Raw genomic sequence first — 17,271 nt, forward strand, 5'->3', positions numbered from 1 at the left:
CTGCAGCCCCCAAGGCCTAAAAGATGGTTTACTGAAAGTAATGTACAGATTCATTTTTAATTGTTGTACCACTTTATTGATGGGCCTTTGAACCAGGGGCATTTTCCAGATGTGGTGTGCCTGTGTGTAAGAACATAAGTTGGGGCCAATGTGGACCTGCAACATGGGAGCACCATGCCACACTGCAGCCACCTACATGGACATCATTGACCACCTCCCCATACCAACACACACCCTTCAGTAATAAAGCTCAGCGTGGATGGGAAAAATGCTGGGTGTGGCCAGACTGTGCTGACAAGGGGGATATTTCTAGCATGTGTACACCCCCAGCTTCTGCACTTCAAGGGGGTAGAGGGTGGCAAGAACGCAACTCAACCACAGGGTTTTACTGCTTCCCAACCTCATGTGTGAATGAGCTCTTAGATATTTTAGGTTATTATATCAACTGACACCAGTGCGGAGGCTTATTATTGCGCCCACCGACACCATTGCTGAGGCTTATTATTGCATCCACTGCCACCAGTGTATCTGGTGCCCCGTTTATATCTATTTCTCACCGACTTTATGCCCAGTTTGCGCCTATCTGGTGCCCACCGTGCACCCTTTTTTGTACCCATCTCTTACCCGGCTTGCGTCTACAGACATTCTTGCAATAGATCCAGATGTGCACTGACTGACATAGGTGGAGAGCGGAGAGGGCATTGCAGATATGAGGCAGGACCTTGCTGTGGGCACAGGCTGTGCTTTTTCAGCAGACACAAGGCGGGGCCATGCGGAGTGTGTGGGCTCTGATTGGTTAGCAGGCTTGAGAGACAGGACCTTGTAGTGGGCACAGACTGTGATTTTTTTCAGCAGGCATGAGAGGCAGGGCCTTGCTGCATGTGCAGCTCTGATTGGTTAGCAGGCTTAAGAAGCAGGACCTTGCAGTGGACACAGGCTGTGATTTTTCAGCTGGCACAAGAGGCGGGGCCTTGCTAAGTGTGTGGCCTCTGATTGGTTACCAGGCTTAAGAGACAGGAACTTACAGTGGGCGCAGGTTACTATGATTAATCAGCATGCGCTATACGCAGGACTTTGTGGGCTTTGATTGGTCAGACATTCCAACGGACCTGCCCCTAGGCATTAAAGCGCTGCTGCCAGAATTTTAGCAGCCAATGGCAGCAAGGAGGGGAACGGAGGAGGAAAGCATAGATGGCAGGCAGCTTAATGTGTGCAGTATATGAGAGCACAGTGGGCCCCATCCCTCCTGGGGTCCCTGTGCCCTGAATACATTGCACCCATTGAGGATACGCCACTGCTTGGAACCCCCAAACCTGTGACTCCAGAACACGGTACACTGTATGCTTAAAGGCACATAAACATGAAAATAAGAGAAATGCATTGAAGTGCACGCCACAATAAAATAAAAATACACAGAACTCTCTTTTATAAGAAATGTTTATTAGTTTGGTAGAGTTACTATTTACTGCCACCTTGCAGAGATGACTGAGGGGGTGAGGGAAACATAATCTTAAAACATAATCTATGTATTGCACAATAAAATCACAAACTGATAATTATCAATGAGAATATTTTATTCTGCAGATATCTCTCCTATTAAAGAATATCTGCCTGTACTCTTCTGTATTCAATAAGCAGAAAACAGGCTTTCCTATATCTCCACCATAACATCCCATTATCATACATATTTAACCTTAAATACATTTTAAATATATACAGACTTATATAAACCTAAAACACATATCAACAGTACGATCTGTAGGTAAGAAAATATCTACATTTTGCTTTTTTTCCCCCTCTTCTGGCAAGGGCCCCCGAGGGGTCTGTTAAATATTTAGTTTCTGTTGCTTCTGTAGGGTGTCATAAGGAAAGTAGTGGTGTCACAGCTCCTCCCCCCTGGACTTCCTATTCATAAGGCTGGGAAGTTGGTGTGGGAGGAGCATCAGTAAAATTGGATTAGCAGACAGTAAAACATCAATGAACCAGTTACTTTATTTTTTTATTTCTTTAATTGCAAAGAAAATGGTCGTGGTTGTATCGGCTAAGATCTATTTTAAAAAAGGCTTCCATTTTCCTTGCCATAAAGGAAGTGTTGGTGGAGCACCGGACCCAAGCGCAAGTATAATCAAGGGTGATCTCCAGCGCTCAGTCATACGGGGTGTCCCTATGGGTTCCTGGAGTAGTAAAGGATGAGAGGGCTGCAAGACTAGAACAGATTTATTCATCTCTGAAGATCAAACCAACACATATCAGGGGTCCCCACTCCTCCAAACACGTTGGATTTATCCTCTGCTCTTATATCAAGAAATGTGGCCCTCTAGAACATGGGGTCCTCCAGCTATTGCAGAACTACAAGTCCCATCATGCCTCAGTAATTGTAACTGTCAGCCTTGCTATGCCTCATGGGAAATGTAGTTCTACAACAGCTGGAGTGCCCCAGGCTGTAGCCCTGCTCTACCATTCTCTTTGGCCTTTTCCTTGCTATGGTATGAGATTGGCGCCCTCTCTGGCAGTCAGGGGTAAAATGTATAGCGGTATAGGGAAAACTTTTCTCCTGAAAAGCTAAAATTATCCCCTGCTGCCCAAATCATTTCCTCCTCTAGGTACTGCATGGATAACCGCTAAGTAGGCCAGACTCTGACCAAATGTCTTCAAAAATGGTCACCATGGCCAAACAGCGAGATTACAACTCTGATAGAAGCTGCCATTGTCTAACCCTACTTGTAGGGCCCATTTACATTTTTGCAGTGTATTAATGAACATGCGTTAAGGTCTAGTATGCCGCATGTTAACATGCGATGCGTTGAGGCAGCAGATTGCACACATCTTAACATGCCAAAAATTGAACGTACACTTTTTTGTAAGGCAGCGCACATGCATTTCTTTGGTGTAATAGTAACGTGGACGTTGAAATGCTGCGTACACACGATTGGCCAGCAAAAGACCGATGAGAGCTTTTCGTCGGAAAATGCGACCGTGTGTTTGCTCAATCGGACTTTTGCTGGCCGAATTTCCGCCAGCAAAAGATTGAGAGCATGTTCTCAATTTTTCGGTTGGAAAAAGTTCAGATACAGCAGTAACATGTTTCGACTGCAGCCTTTTACCAAGGCATTGGCTTTGTTTCTGCTGTATCCTGCCATGTAGCGAATAAAGTATTGATGCAATGGATGTTCCTAAGAAGTCAGCTTCATCATATAGAGAATTATCCTTGTAATATCCCTTTCCTGGCAAAGTTTCCTACTAACACATGGGGGGGGGGGGGGTTGATTTACTAAAGGTAAATAAATAGAGATTAGTAAATGAGCAGAAGCACTGCTGACTTCCTTCATCCAATCATGTGCAAGCAAAAGTGACTTTTTTTTTCCCCTTGCACCTGATTGGGTATTCTTTTCAGAGTGAAGCTTTCATCATTTACCAAGCTCTGGAGCAACTGCCCTTTGCAAAGTGCACAGTCTATTTGCCTTTAGTAAATGAAACCCATATTTTTCTACTATGGCGCAGAAGCCAGGGGCATCTTGGGTATCCTTCCGAGTCAGAAGCTCATGCAATAGGTTCACCCCGTCTATATGGTCGTCTATATGGTCATGCATATTGCAAATAAACGAGTCCATATTTCTGTCTGTAATAGTTCCTTGTAGTTGTAGAAGACCCATACAGCAACAATCCGTCTAGGGGCAGATAGCCTTAGTTGGCTACCCTGTTTTACAATAACACCATATAAACAACACATAAATATACAACATTTTGTAAAATCGTGAAAACAAGTTCAGCATTGCACAACATAGTGGTCCAAATCCTACAGCTTTGTTATTGGCTCACCGCCACAGACCTGCAGTCTTAGCAGTAACATCATCTATAGCAGCATACAGAGGAATATGAGGATGTGTCCATCCACACCTGTGTCCCTTCTCATGGCGTCTTTGGTCCAAGCTTAAACTGAATGCCTGAGTATGTTAAATCCAAAAAATGATCATAAAAAAAAAAAAAAAAAGTAAAACATGTTCCTACTGATTTAGGTCCTATGAGAAAGTAATCAGTTTCTTATGTCATTTTGCAGAATGTGCAGTTCATGCTTCTAGCCAGCAGGAGGCAGTGTTGTTCCACTGCAGTAATCTTGGATGCTTCAGGTTGCAGCGCTTTGGAGCGTTTCTATAATTCATCGACTTTTAAAATGCGAAATGACCCTTAAATCATTACAACACAGTAAAAAAAAAATGTAATAAAACTGTTTTGAAACGTTTTAAAAGTAGACGTCGTTACAGACTTTGCCATCACATGGGCTTGGTCACATAAGGGCTGGTTTAATCCAGAGGGCTCAAGATTCCTGCTCAAAGATTAGTCCTTTTATTTTTTTTATATAGCATTTTTCTTCCTAGGGATTCAAGGTGCTGTTGGGGCCAGCTTGGGTGCGCTCCATAGAGTATCATACTGGGGCCAATTCTAGCCAATGGCTTTGCGGTGTGGGAGGAAACCTTTGCAAGCACAGGGCAAACTCCATGCAGACAGAACAAGCAAACTCCATGCAGATCGTGTCCTGATTAGGACTTGAACCAAGGAACCAGTTCTGCATGGCAGATGTGATATCCAATCAGCCACTTTGTATTCAGTCTTACTGGATCCCAGAGACCCCATTACCTAACTAGATCTGACAACGTTACCTAGTTCATGCTCCGCCTCCAGTCCCCATAGTGGGAGGCTTCACAGCAATCATGTGACAACAAGTTGCACTCGGCCCCAGAAGCACTCTAAAAAGCCTACTGAATCTGCATAACATAAATAATATCAAATCGGATTATTTATTTTGTCTTTCTGCCATGAGCAGAGCTCGGACTTTCCCCAAACAAGCTCACAGATTAAACTATATAAAAAAAAACAAAAAAAAATTAACGCGTTACTAAACCTACAACAGTAAAATCAGTGTGTATATGCAGTAAAGCATGCTTGTTATACTCGCTGTGGAAGCTAAGGGGTTAATCCTCTGCATTGTATAAAGAGGCTGTTTGATCCTGTCTTCTCTGATCCTCCCCTTCTTCCACAGTCCCCAATCCATCTCCTGATAAGACAGAGCCTTTGGAGTCACTCTGCACATGCTGAGTTTGGTGTGTATTGCTACACTTTTTTTTTTCTTCGGAGGGTGCATGTGATCAGCACAGGGCCAATCAGCACTGTCCAGACAGAGGGTCAGGGGTCCCGCAGCCTCATAGGACAGTCAGAGGAGAATGAAAACTCCTTACAAGTATTAACCAGACACTGGTAGAAGTCATAAGACTGCTATATACTGCTGATGAGAAAAGGTATTTAGCAGTTTATATTTACTAAAATAATTGCATTTCCATGTTCTTTGTACTGTGGGAGACCAGATATAGTGACTGCAGGATCCTGGGTTTAGGAACACTTTAATAAAGTATGGAGTAGTTAAAACCCCTGAGGTTTTTTTGCCATTTTGTTTCCCATTAGGGAAAAAAAATCCCATCTTAGACACTGATCACCAAAATAAACATGGAAGATTTCCCCTCTAATCTTGATTTGCTAACTTGTGTGAAAGGGGCAAAAGTGAATGATATTAGATGATTTCTCTCCAGGTCGAATGGTATTCATTTACCAAAAAATGTAAATGTTTTGAGAAAATACTGCACTATAGCCACTAGATGGAGCTTACAGTCCTAGTACATATTTTGTCCTACAGAGATGGATAGAGTGGCAACCTCAGCCTGGACTCAGATCAGGCCATGCCCCAACGTGTTTCACTCTGCCCCAAGGAGCTTAGTCATGGGGTCCTAGTACATGTTTTCTACAGCTCCATCTAGTGGCCATAGTGCAGTATTTTCTGGATTACATCTATTCTGTATGAAAGACCAACATTGAATCTGGGAAAAAAATTGCCTAAAAACATTTGATTTTTACCCCCCATTCTCAAATGCAAAAATGAATGATATTAGATGATTTCCTCTCAAGGTGGAATAGTATTCATTTACAAAAAAATAGAGTGTTTTGGGAAAATACTGCACTATGGCCACTAGATAGAGCTGACAATCTTCGTACATATTTTCTCCAGGAAAGAGGAGAAACCCCCGGAAGTCGCACATGCTATGTTGTCCTACAGAGATGGATAGAGTGGCAACCTCAGCCTGGATTCCAACCAGGCCACGCCCCAACGTGTTTCACTCCTCCGCAAGGAGCTTAGTTATGGGGAATATATTTTCTCCATCTAGTGGTAGCCTCAGCCTGGACTGCAACCAGGCCAACATGTTTCACTCCGCCCCAATGAGCTTAATCATGGGGAACATATTTTTTGCAGCTCCATCTAGTGGCAACCTCAGCCTTGACTCCAACCAGGCCAACATGTTTTACTCCACCCCAAGGAGCTTAGTCATGGGGAACATATTTTCTCCAGCTCCATCTAGTGGCAACCTCAGCCTGGACTCCAACCAGGCCAACATGTTTCACTCCGCCCCAATGAGCTTAATCATGGGGAACATATTTTTTGCAGCTCCATCTAGTGGCAACCTCAGCCTTGACTCCAACATGTTTTACTCCGCCCCAAGGAGCTTAGTCATGGGGAACATATTTTCTCCAGCTCCATCTAGTGGATAATAATTCAGTATTTCTCTGATTCCCTATATTCTGTATGAAGGAATAACTAGCCTAAAAACATTTGATTTCCCCCCCAATTCTCACATGCAATTTTATACACCCTTTTAACTTTTCCTTGTCCTAATTTTTTTTCAAAAATAAAAATGTTTTGGGAAAATACTGCACTGTGGCCACTAGATGGAGCTGACAGTCCTAGTACATATTTTCTCCAGCTCCATCTAGTGGCCATTGTGCATTATTTTTCTGATACCATCTATACTGCATGAAGGAATAACATTCAATCTGGGGAGAAACTAGCCTAAAAACATTTGATTTTTGACCCCCATTCTCACATGCAATTTCATACACCCCTTTAACTTTCCTTGTCCAAATTTTCTTCAATTCCTTAATCTTCTCCAAAAAGGAGCATTATATTTCTATTTACATGTTACCTCTCAAAATACACATTTAAATGTGTCGCTTGGCAGGTACTCTTTTTAATCCAGCCCTTATGTGAAGCAGCCCTTGAAGTTAAACTTTGAAAATGAAAAAAAAAATTCATTCCAAATTTAAAATAACACTCTAAGTTACACAATAATAACCATATATAGGCACAATCCTCCTTCTAATAAACATCTATTATTTTTCCAGTCCATCTGTGCCCAGGGGTAGCCTTTTCACTGCACATATGCAGCAGCTGGAAAAGGCAAGAGAGCTCCAAGGGAGGGAGCTGAGCAAAAACACAGACTCTTCCCCTTTTAATTCACTATTTTTAAGGCGGTGCCTTCTTTTTTTTTTTTTTCACTTTGTGAAGTCCGGAGGCGCTTTCCCAAATTTCAGACAGGAAGCAGCTTATTCCTACGTAGAAGAAATGAGAATTGTCACAGCTGCGTCGGCTTTCCTGGGATTGTCACAGTAATCGGCGTTCCATTGAAAGAAGTCCCTTGTCCATCCACCGACACCACATCAGTACATGGCGCTGTCAGACGCCAAGGTGTTGTACGGCGAAAGGAACAATTTGCTGGAATCGGGTTTTCCCGTGCTGGCGGTCGGGAGGCAGAGGGTGCTGGCCGCTTTCTGGCGGTTCCTGAAGCCCCAGCTGAGGAAGGAGAGCTTCTTCGTCGCCTTTTGCGTCTTGGCGCTTTTGTCGTCGTCCATGTTGAGGCACACCAGCGAGTACGTCTTCTGCATTCCGGCGGAGTAGGTGGCGCTTTTGTTATGCTGCAGGAAATAAGGGGAGGAAACGCAGTCCGTTTAGAGATCAGTGCATAGATTATCAGTAAGGCCTTAACCGCTTGCCTACAGGACACTTTTACCCCCTTTCCTGCCCAGACCAATTTTCAGCTTTCAGCGCTGTCGCACTTTGAATGACAATTGCGCGGTCATGCAACACTGTACATATGACATTTTTATAATTTTTTTCAACCAAATAGAGCTTTCCTTTGGTGGTATTTATTCACCCCTGGGTTTGTTTTTTTTTGCTAAATAAATGAAAAAACCCTGAAAATTTACAAAAAACAAACAAAACGTTTTTCATAGTTTTATAAAATTTTGCAAACAGGTAATTTTTCACCTTCGCTGATGGACACTGATAGGTGACACTGGTTAACAACCCTGGTGGGCACTGTTAGTACTGCACCGATTATCAGTTTAGATGTCCCTTCCACACAAGCTGGTTATCGGCTCTCCTGTCCTCACTTTGTCAACATGAGGAAAGGAATGGCGATAACCAGTTTGTGTTTACATTGTGATCAGCTCTGACTGGACACAGCTGATCACAGGGTAAAGAGCCGCTGATTGGCTCTTTACCCTGATCTGTGAACAGCTGTGTCCAGAGGAGTGTGTGTGTGTGTGTGTGTGCGTGCGTGCGTGCGTGTGTGTGTGTGTGGGGGGGGGGGTTTGTCTGTCATTGCTAGGGAGGTCTGTTCTTGCTGTATGGGGGATCTGTTGATGTGGGGTCTTATATTGCTAAGGGGTCAGTTGTTGGCTTGGAGGGAGATATACTGTTGAGGGAGGGGTCTATTGTAGCTGGCTGCTGGAAAGTCTATTAATGTTGTCTGCGGGGAGATCTGTGGTTGCTGGGGGATATTATGTTGTGGGTGGTCCATTGTTGCTGGGGGGGGGGGGGGGGGGCTATTATTGCTGGGCAGTCTTATATTGCTTGGAGGTCGTTTTTTGCTGGGAGGGATCTACTGCAGAGGGAGGGGCCTTTTGTTGCTGGCTGCTGGAGGGTCTATTGATGCTGTCTGCTGGGAAATCTGTTGTTGCTGCTGGGCATCTATTTTTACAGGGGGGGGGTTTATCGTTGCTGGCTGCTGGAAAGTCTATTAATGTTGTCTGCGGGGAGGCGCATGCCCTCTGAAGGAACATCCATGTGTGCCATCCCCTCCGAGCCCGATGCCATGAACGCCGACTCCTGAGCACATGCGTGGGAGTGACGTCATCGCCAATCACATCGCTAGAGCCTGCGAACTCGGAAGAAACTCCAGGGAAAATGTCAGCTGTCTCAGCAGTGTGCGGGCACTGCTGGAACAGCTTCGTTCTAATGTATTTCATAATGAGCTAGTATGCGATGCATACTAGCCCATTATGCCTTTGTCTTTCAGGTTGTTTTTTTTTCCCCAGAGTTGAGTATCGCAATCCATGCAGTGGCCCCCTCTAAAGTAAGTGGAGGGAATATAACTTTTTAAATAAACGAGTCCCAAGTAAAACATGTGGGCTGGCATTGATGGACTCCTTTCAATTTACTGCCTTATAGTAAAATAAAAAAAAAATAAAAAATCACAGATCCTTTTCACGTAACCCAGATCTGAATTCAAAGAGGAAACCAACAAGTTTGCCCTTCCTGATGTCTTTGTAGCAGATCAGGTGTCTGTAATGGCCAATTCATACCATGCTGGACGTCTGGTCCTGAATGCTGGTCACTTTGATCTCCTTCCCTTCTTCCCCGATTCCTCTTAGCATATCCATAACCTCGTTTATGGAGCACCACTTGCAGTCCCGGTCTTCCACTGCTACAATGTAATCGCCTTCCTTCACACCCACACCCTGCAATACAAATACAATGAGCCCCGATTCGTAGACGACATTCATATCTCCTGTGCTACATAGAAAAGACAAATGTCAGTCCTTCCAACATATCATAAAGAATAATAATAGAATATCCATCGCTTCTTAACCACTTCAGCTCTCACCCCTGTGTACCCCCTTATGAAGCAGAGCAATTTTCACATTTCTGCTATGGGCCTGCTGATTTGGCAGTAATGCTGTCATTACTTAAAGTGATTCTAAAGTCAGAAAGGTTTTTTTCTCTGTGCAGCAACCCTCCTAATACTGACCTGAGCCCCATCTCGATCCAGTCGCGGCTGTCCGGGACTCTCCCTCATAATTGGCTAAGACAGCAACGGGTGCCACTTGCCAATGAGGAAAGAGAGGGGGTGGGGCTGAGGCACGGCTCTGTGTTTGACTGGGGACAAGCTGCTTGCTGTGGGAGCACTCAGCGGGAGGGGCCTGAAGCGCCAGTGAGGGACCTGAGAAGAGGAGGATGTGGGCTGCTCTGTGCAAAACCAACTGCATAGAGCAGGTAAGTATGACATGTTTGTTATTTAAAAAAAAAAAAAGACTTTAATATCACTTTAAGAACAAAAAAATAAATAAATAACGTGTGTATATGTAATATATATTTATATATATATATATATATATATATATATATATATATATATATATAAATTATTCTGCTTGAAATTACACTAAAATTTAGATTTTAAAACAAAAATTTAATAAAGGCTTTTTTTTTTTTAATTTTGAGCTTTTTTTAAATGGGCACTAAAAAAAAGAAAGAAAAAAAAGAACGAATAAAAACAAAACTTTATCATTAACAACTAACAGTAAATATTAACAGAGAACTATAAACTAACTCAAGCAGGAAAATAAAAGCTAAGGGGAGAAGGGGAAGAAGTAATTAACTAGGGCTGATTAGGGTAAATTAAAGTTAAAGTTCCAGCTTTCACCTCACTTACACCGTGGAGAAGGGGTGGGACGGTAGTGAAGATAAGGTGTGCTACACATTAGGGGCGCCGCCCCCTATCCATGCGTCCGTGAAGCACGTGATTAGAGCCAGAGGCTCCATCTAAGTGGCTTAAAAAAAGGGTTGTCTTGAGGCCCAGAGCCCACCCAGTTGTGTGACAATAGCGCATAAATATTCACTATTGTCACACTGATTCTCCTCCCAGCCAATCAGGAAGTGGGTCTTGAGACCCATTTTCTGATTGACCGAAAGGAAAAACTATCCTATCGGCCTAGCAGTAGGAGGGAGGAGAAGGGGGGGAGGCATCACGCAGGGGAAGCCGCGCCACCGTGAAGTGGAGGAAGGAGGACGAGGCGTGAACCCACCACCCGGAGGCAGATGGGGTTAGTGCTCAGCTGCTGCCCGACCGACTCGGGGGGGGGGGGGGGTTGAGAGGGACCTGACTTACCGGAGGGGTGCAGGACACCCGACCAACTAGCGAGAGGAGGGGGGGGCTTTAGACGGATTTCTGCCCCCCTCCCCCCAAAAAAAGAAAAATTATATACCACCAGCTGCCACTGGCCCTCTTTATCATCTTGTACCATGCAGTACAAAATGTGATGAAGTCAGCGGGAGGGGAGCAGACTGGTCCACACTATCAGAACCAGTGGGGAGAATACCTGTGGCATTGTGGGAGTAGTTGGGTTTAATCTCGAATACATCCTCCTAGACAAAATAAACATTATAGCCGGCTGATAAGAATGGGGAAGGGGGGCATATATTTAATTTTTCTCCCATCCCAGGATGGGGCTTTAAGAGGAAGGAAAATGAATACACTTACTGCAGCTGGACTGAGGGGATCCAGCGACGTTATCTGAACTGGACAGTCACCCTTTAAAACAAAGCCCAAATCACCATCTTCAAGAGTCAAGCAGACTTTTCTCGGGGCCGTCCATCTTTGCTTTGCAGAAAATACAGACAAAGGACCCTAAAAAAATAAAAAAAAATATAAAAAAAAACACAAAAAAATAAATAAAAATAAATTAATTGATTTGGCCCTTGGTAGAAAATAAAAATAAAAATCGAAAACATAACCCCATAAATATAAAGCCAAACTGGTTGGTTTAATAAAGCTCTGTGTGCCATAAACAATTGCTATTTTCTAGTAATTTAATTACTACTACTAATAAAATATTAATAATAATACAATAAGAAAATAACTAGTGTATTCTATACTGTATATAAATATATATAGACATATCTATATACATATTTACTGTATATTCAGTATATAGATATATATATTACATTTTCCTGTTATTAAATTATTTTATAATTGTATTAATAACCTGTTTAGAATAAATAATATATATATATATATATATATATATATATAATTTTTTTTTTTTATAAAATACTATTATTGTTGCTCTACATACCAATCGCTGAAAGAGGTCAATGACCTTTACTCTGGAGAGCGGAGGCGAGATGATTTCAGCTTTGTATTCCGTCTTACCTGTGGGCGGAAAATTACATCAGCATTATTCTACATTAATTTAGCACGCCTTAGATGCCAATTCACGACATCCTGCTAGACGGGCTATACTCAAGTATATTCAATAAAGCATTTCACACTGATGGTGACAGACTGAGGTTTTATTCATACCTTTTGCGTTTTTGTTTGATAAATTTTCCAAGTCAATAAAGAAACACACATCAAGGCATGCGTTAAGGTGTACATCAGCAAGCGTCACTGCAAATTATGATGCATTTATGATGCATGTTGACATTCAATACAAAGTGCATTGCAACTCGCATTGAAAGTGTGCTGCAATGCAGGTGAAAGCGTGTTGATATGCATTCCTATTGATTTCAATGGAAAATACATCTGGGAACAAAAACGCATAAGTGTGATCAATCCATTAACTAATCAGCCTGCAGCAGCCACACCATTGTAAGGTTAAGGGCTCTTGCTCTGGTTATGAAGCGTAAATTACGGCAGATTTCCCCGCCAGGGAGCCTATAGGTGCTGCATATAGTCACCTATAAAAGTCAGTGCTTTGTGATGATCCTCACCAACCAATTAGAATTCAGGCCCTTGTACAAGGTCATATCTGTCCATATAGCGTATATTCCAATGAATTTCATTGTCGGGGAGCCCACAGGTGCTGAGTACAGCTACCTATAGAAGTCAATTGCCGCTATACAGCCAGATACAACTGTATGGACAACCGGGCGCAAAAGCCTTAAAGTGATACTAAAGTCTTGTTTTTTTTTATGTATAAAAAATAAAAAACATATCATACTTACCTGCTCTGTTGCAGTGGATTTGCACAGAGCAGCCCAGATCCTCCTCTTCTCGGGTCCCTCTCCTGTAATCCTGGCCCCTCCCTCCTGTTGAGTGCCCCCCACAGCAAGCAGCCTGTTACGGGGGCACCCGTGCTGAGCCGCAGCCCCCTGTGTACATTCAGTTCAGCCCCCTCTCTCTCTCTCTCGATTGGCTAACTTTGATTGACAGCAGCGGGAGCCAATGGCACCACTGCTGCGTCTCAGCCAATCAGGAGGGAGAGTCCCGTACAGCTGAGACACTCATGGACATCACTGGACAGAGATGGGGCTCAGGTAAGCATTTGGGGTGCTGAGGGGGGCTGCTGCACACAGAGGCCTTTTTATCTTAATGCATAGAATGCATTACAACCCCTTTTAATTCTGATTGGTGGGGGGTCATCATAAAGAGAACAAAGCTTGCGCCTAATGGAATGACCCATGTACCATACTTTCTTCATAATTTTCCACCAGGGAGCCAAGAGGTGCTGTGTACATTCACCTATAGAAGCCAATGGCTTTGTGATGACCCCCCCCCCCACCTACCAATCAGAATTGAGCCTTTTGCACATGATCCTATCTGGACATATAGCTCAAAGTCTGAATATCCCAGCCAGGGAGTCCACAGGTTCTGAAAAATTGTCAGTTTACCCTATACGGCGATGACCCCCCACCGATCAATTCTGATTGGGGGGGGGGGGTCATGACAAAGAAAATAATACTTACAACTTACTGAATAACCCATGTCATGCATTTTCTTTAAAGTGGTTGTATACTCTTTTTTTTTTACTTTTACCTACAGGAAAGCCTATAATAAGGCTTACCTGTAGGTAAAAAAAATATCTCCTAAACCTTTACGGTTTAGGAGATATTCCCCTCGGTATGCGCCGCTGACTGCAGCGGCGCATGCGCACGAGGGGATTCTCGGCCTGAAAATCCGGCAGTGTCCGGCCGGCCGGAATGAAATCTCCCGCGCGCATGCGCGGGAGTGACGATATCGCGGCTCCGGCCACTCACAGCGCCGGAGCCGCGATACCCGGAAGAAACGCCGAGGGAGCATGTCAGCTCCCTCGGCGTGGATCGTGCCAGATGTCGGGGCCTCGTTCTAAGGTAAGTATTTCATAATGAGCTAGTATGCGGTGCATACTAGCTCATTATGCCTTTTGCTTTGCAGGTGTTAAAAAATAAAAATAAAATAGCGGGTTTACTACCGCTTTAAAAGTTACTTTGTTGCACTTGTGCTTATTTATTTAAGGTACTTATATAGCACTGTCAATTTATGCAGTGCTTTACATATACATTGTATATTCACATCAGTTCCTACCCTCAAGAAGCTTACAATCTAAAGGTCCCTAACTCACATTCACATACTAGGGACAATTAATCCACCAGCATGTCTTTGGAGTGTGGGAGGAAACCGGAGTACCCGGAGGAAACCCACTCAGGCACAGGGAGAACATGCAAACTCCAGGCAGGTAGTGTTGTTGTGTGGTTGGAATTTGAACCAGCGGCCCTTTTTACCGCTAGGTGAGAGTTCTACCCACTACACCACTGTGCCCAATAATAAGCTTATAAGGAACCCCATAAACTGAGCATCAACCTGAGCGGTGATCGCCCGTACTCACCGATAATTTCTTGGGCCACCAGTAAACTCATAAAGTCGTCTTCCTTCTGGTGCTGCGTGAATTTCAGCAGCGCCCTCTTGTGGAAAGCGGCCAGTATGTCCTGCAGAACGTCGATCTGCTTCAGCTGGCTGCACAGGCTGGAGAGGCGGAGGGCTTCTTCGTGGCACGCGAGCGCTTTGGACAGATGCGCCTTTCCTAGACGGGGCAGGAAAAACAGGGACAACAATGAAACGCCGGAACGAGTCGGATGTACACAGACCAGGGGGGAAAGGGGACGTGTCAGTAAACAATAGGTTTTTTATTTTCTCATGAACTTTGCATGATGGCTGGCGCTCTGCAATGTCATTTTAGCTGAGCCGCTTTCATTGTAACAGAGCGGACAGGAATGTCAGTTATGTCCTGTGGACTGGGTGCGGCCAAGGCAGCATCAACATAGTGTGATCGCTGTATGGATCGATGACAGAACACGATCATCTGGGAAATAACTAGACATCACACTGTGTGCTTTTTGAAGCTGGACCCCAGGCAAACAGCTGAATACATAGATAAAATACATAGAAGTAAGCATTTTTTTGTTTTTGTAGTGTTTTCCACCCAGTCCTGAGATTTACACAGCTCTGCCACACAGTCAGCAAAGGAAGGAGATCTGGTTTTTGCTCTGCTACAGTTCAGTTACACTTACAGGTCTTGTCCCTTACACAGTGATTGGATAGTGAAACGAGAAGCAGCAGACTGATGAGCTCCTCTCTCTGTCAGCTCTCCCCTCCTATCAGCATGCCCCTTGGTTTGTTTTTTTTAAACACTTTTTATTGACGGATGTGCAGAACAGCATGTCCCTTGTTAGAACATAAGCACCATAATTTCTTATTTTGAACGTAATTTGAGTAGTTCATTGGTGTACAATATAAACACCTCTAGATTACATACTATACATAAAATATACAAAGTAACACAAAGTGCCAATATTAATTCTATGGTGGTCAAAACAGAAAGGGGCAATATTCTGCCTATTCAGATTAATATGGACACTTACTTGTCCAGGGTGCCCACGATGTCGGCACCCGAAGCCGACCCGTCCCTTGGCTCATGGGTGGAGGCACCGCCATCTTTGGAAAAGGAATCGGGAAGTGAAGCCTTCACTTCCTGGTTCCCTACTGCGCATGCGCGACTCGTGCTGCGCAATCCGACTGGTCCCTGCTGTCTTCTGGGACCTGTATGTCTCCCAGAAGACAGCGGGGGGGGGGGGGGGGGGTGGTGGAGATACCCGCAGGTGGCTCGGCTATCTATGCTCGGAAGTGGGAGCAAAATACCTGTATTAGACAAAAGCGGAAACTCCATTTTTGGGTGGAGCTTTACTTTAATATGTCCTTATACAGCAGTATCAGCAGGTCCAATACGAAAATCGTCATGCAAACTCTGTGCCACATCCCTAAACTACCGTAGATATATCAAAACTATTGAAATAGTAGAAATGTGGGACTTTTAAGGCACAGCATATTTTTGGATAAATTTGACATTTATTCAAATTTGCTCAAATTCAACAAGTTCAATCCATGTAATAACAAATTGCAGTAAAATGCAATTGTATATAAAAACAATCAATCTAGATACTGTAGTAATTGCACATAGTAGTCTTTGCAGCTCAACGTGTTTCTCGGACAAGGTCCTCCTTATCAGGAGCTATCAATACAGACTTTCTATAAATGCCATCTAAATAGAATGACAACCTTTTAAACAATCATAGAATAATACTCACAATACAACACAATACTGTGAAAATTTTAATTTAGGTACTCAATACCCTGCACAGGGATACTCCCCCAAAAAGGGGGTGGGGGTGCAAGGGCCTTGGGTGCACATACATATATGCATAGGGGTCCCAGAGTACTCTCTCCCCTATGCATATATGTATGTGCACCCGAGGACCTTGCACCCCCACGCCACTTTATGGGGGAGTATCCCTGTCTGTATTGATAGCTCCTGACTTTGTCTGAGAAACGCGTTGAGCTGCAAAGACTACTATGCGTAATTACTACAGATTGATTGTTTTTATATACAATTGTATTTTACTGCAATTTGTTGTTACATGGATTGAACTTGTTGAATTTTAGCAAAGTATCAGCATGTATTGCAATATCCCTAAAAGGAACATAACACAAACCACATAAAAAAATAAATAAAAAAAAAGTTTATATATATATATATATATATATATATATATATATATATATATATATATATATATATATATATATATATATATATATATATATATATATATATATATATACATACATACATACATATATATATATATATATATATATATATATATATATATACATACATATATACATATATATATATATATACACATATATACATATACACACACACACACACACACACACACACACACACCCCAATACCATATACATTGACCACCAAAAGGTGCAATTGGTCATTGTGAATCTACAAGTACAATATGTATAAAGGAGCCTATAGGCTGTGGAGTTACCCCCATTGAGTTCTTTATAATAAATTATTTGCTAGACATTTTGCTTAGGGTTTTAGCTTCAGTGATATTTTTTAAAGGTTTAGTCCACCTTTTAGGTCATTGACAACGAAGGAGCAGAAGAAGATTGATAAGGTCTTCTGCATTCTGGGCATTTGTCCCGCAATGCATAGGGTCCTAACAGCGGGTAACAACCTGTACAGCGTTCAGCCCCATCCGGCCAC

The 17,271-nt window shown here is 43.1% G+C and overlaps 1 protein-coding gene across 2 annotated transcripts in view; it reads right to left on the reverse strand.

Moving 5' to 3' along the window:
• Positions 1-1,419: 1,419 nt before the first annotated feature.
• Positions 1,420-17,271, reverse strand: part of RHPN2 (rhophilin Rho GTPase binding protein 2) — a 93,292-nt gene continuing 77,440 nt past the window's right edge. Inside the window, exons 11-16 of one of the 2 annotated variants that reach the window (XR_013262369.1) lie at positions 14,533-14,727; positions 12,022-12,098; positions 11,424-11,570; positions 9,466-9,621; positions 6,893-7,794; positions 1,420-6,645 (exon numbers count right to left, since the gene is read on the reverse strand). Coding sequence is in view for 1 of the 2 variants with exons in the window: in XM_077452672.1 (XP_077308798.1) it covers positions 7,540-7,794; positions 9,466-9,621; positions 11,424-11,570; positions 12,022-12,098; positions 14,533-14,727 (830 nt within the window). In the remaining variant the exon portion in view is untranslated. Of the gene's footprint in view, positions 7,795-9,465; positions 9,622-11,423; positions 11,571-12,021; positions 12,099-14,532; positions 14,728-17,271 lie in introns of both variants that reach the window. The other variant, XM_077452672.1, reaches the window with a different exon arrangement.

Source organism: Lithobates pipiens, unplaced genomic scaffold (assembly GCF_037356315.1).
Source record: "Lithobates pipiens isolate NorthernLeopardFrog02 unplaced genomic scaffold, aLitPip1_a1.2 Scaffold_10, whole genome shotgun sequence".
NCBI classification, from domain to species: domain Eukaryota; kingdom Metazoa; phylum Chordata; class Amphibia; order Anura; family Ranidae; genus Lithobates; species Lithobates pipiens.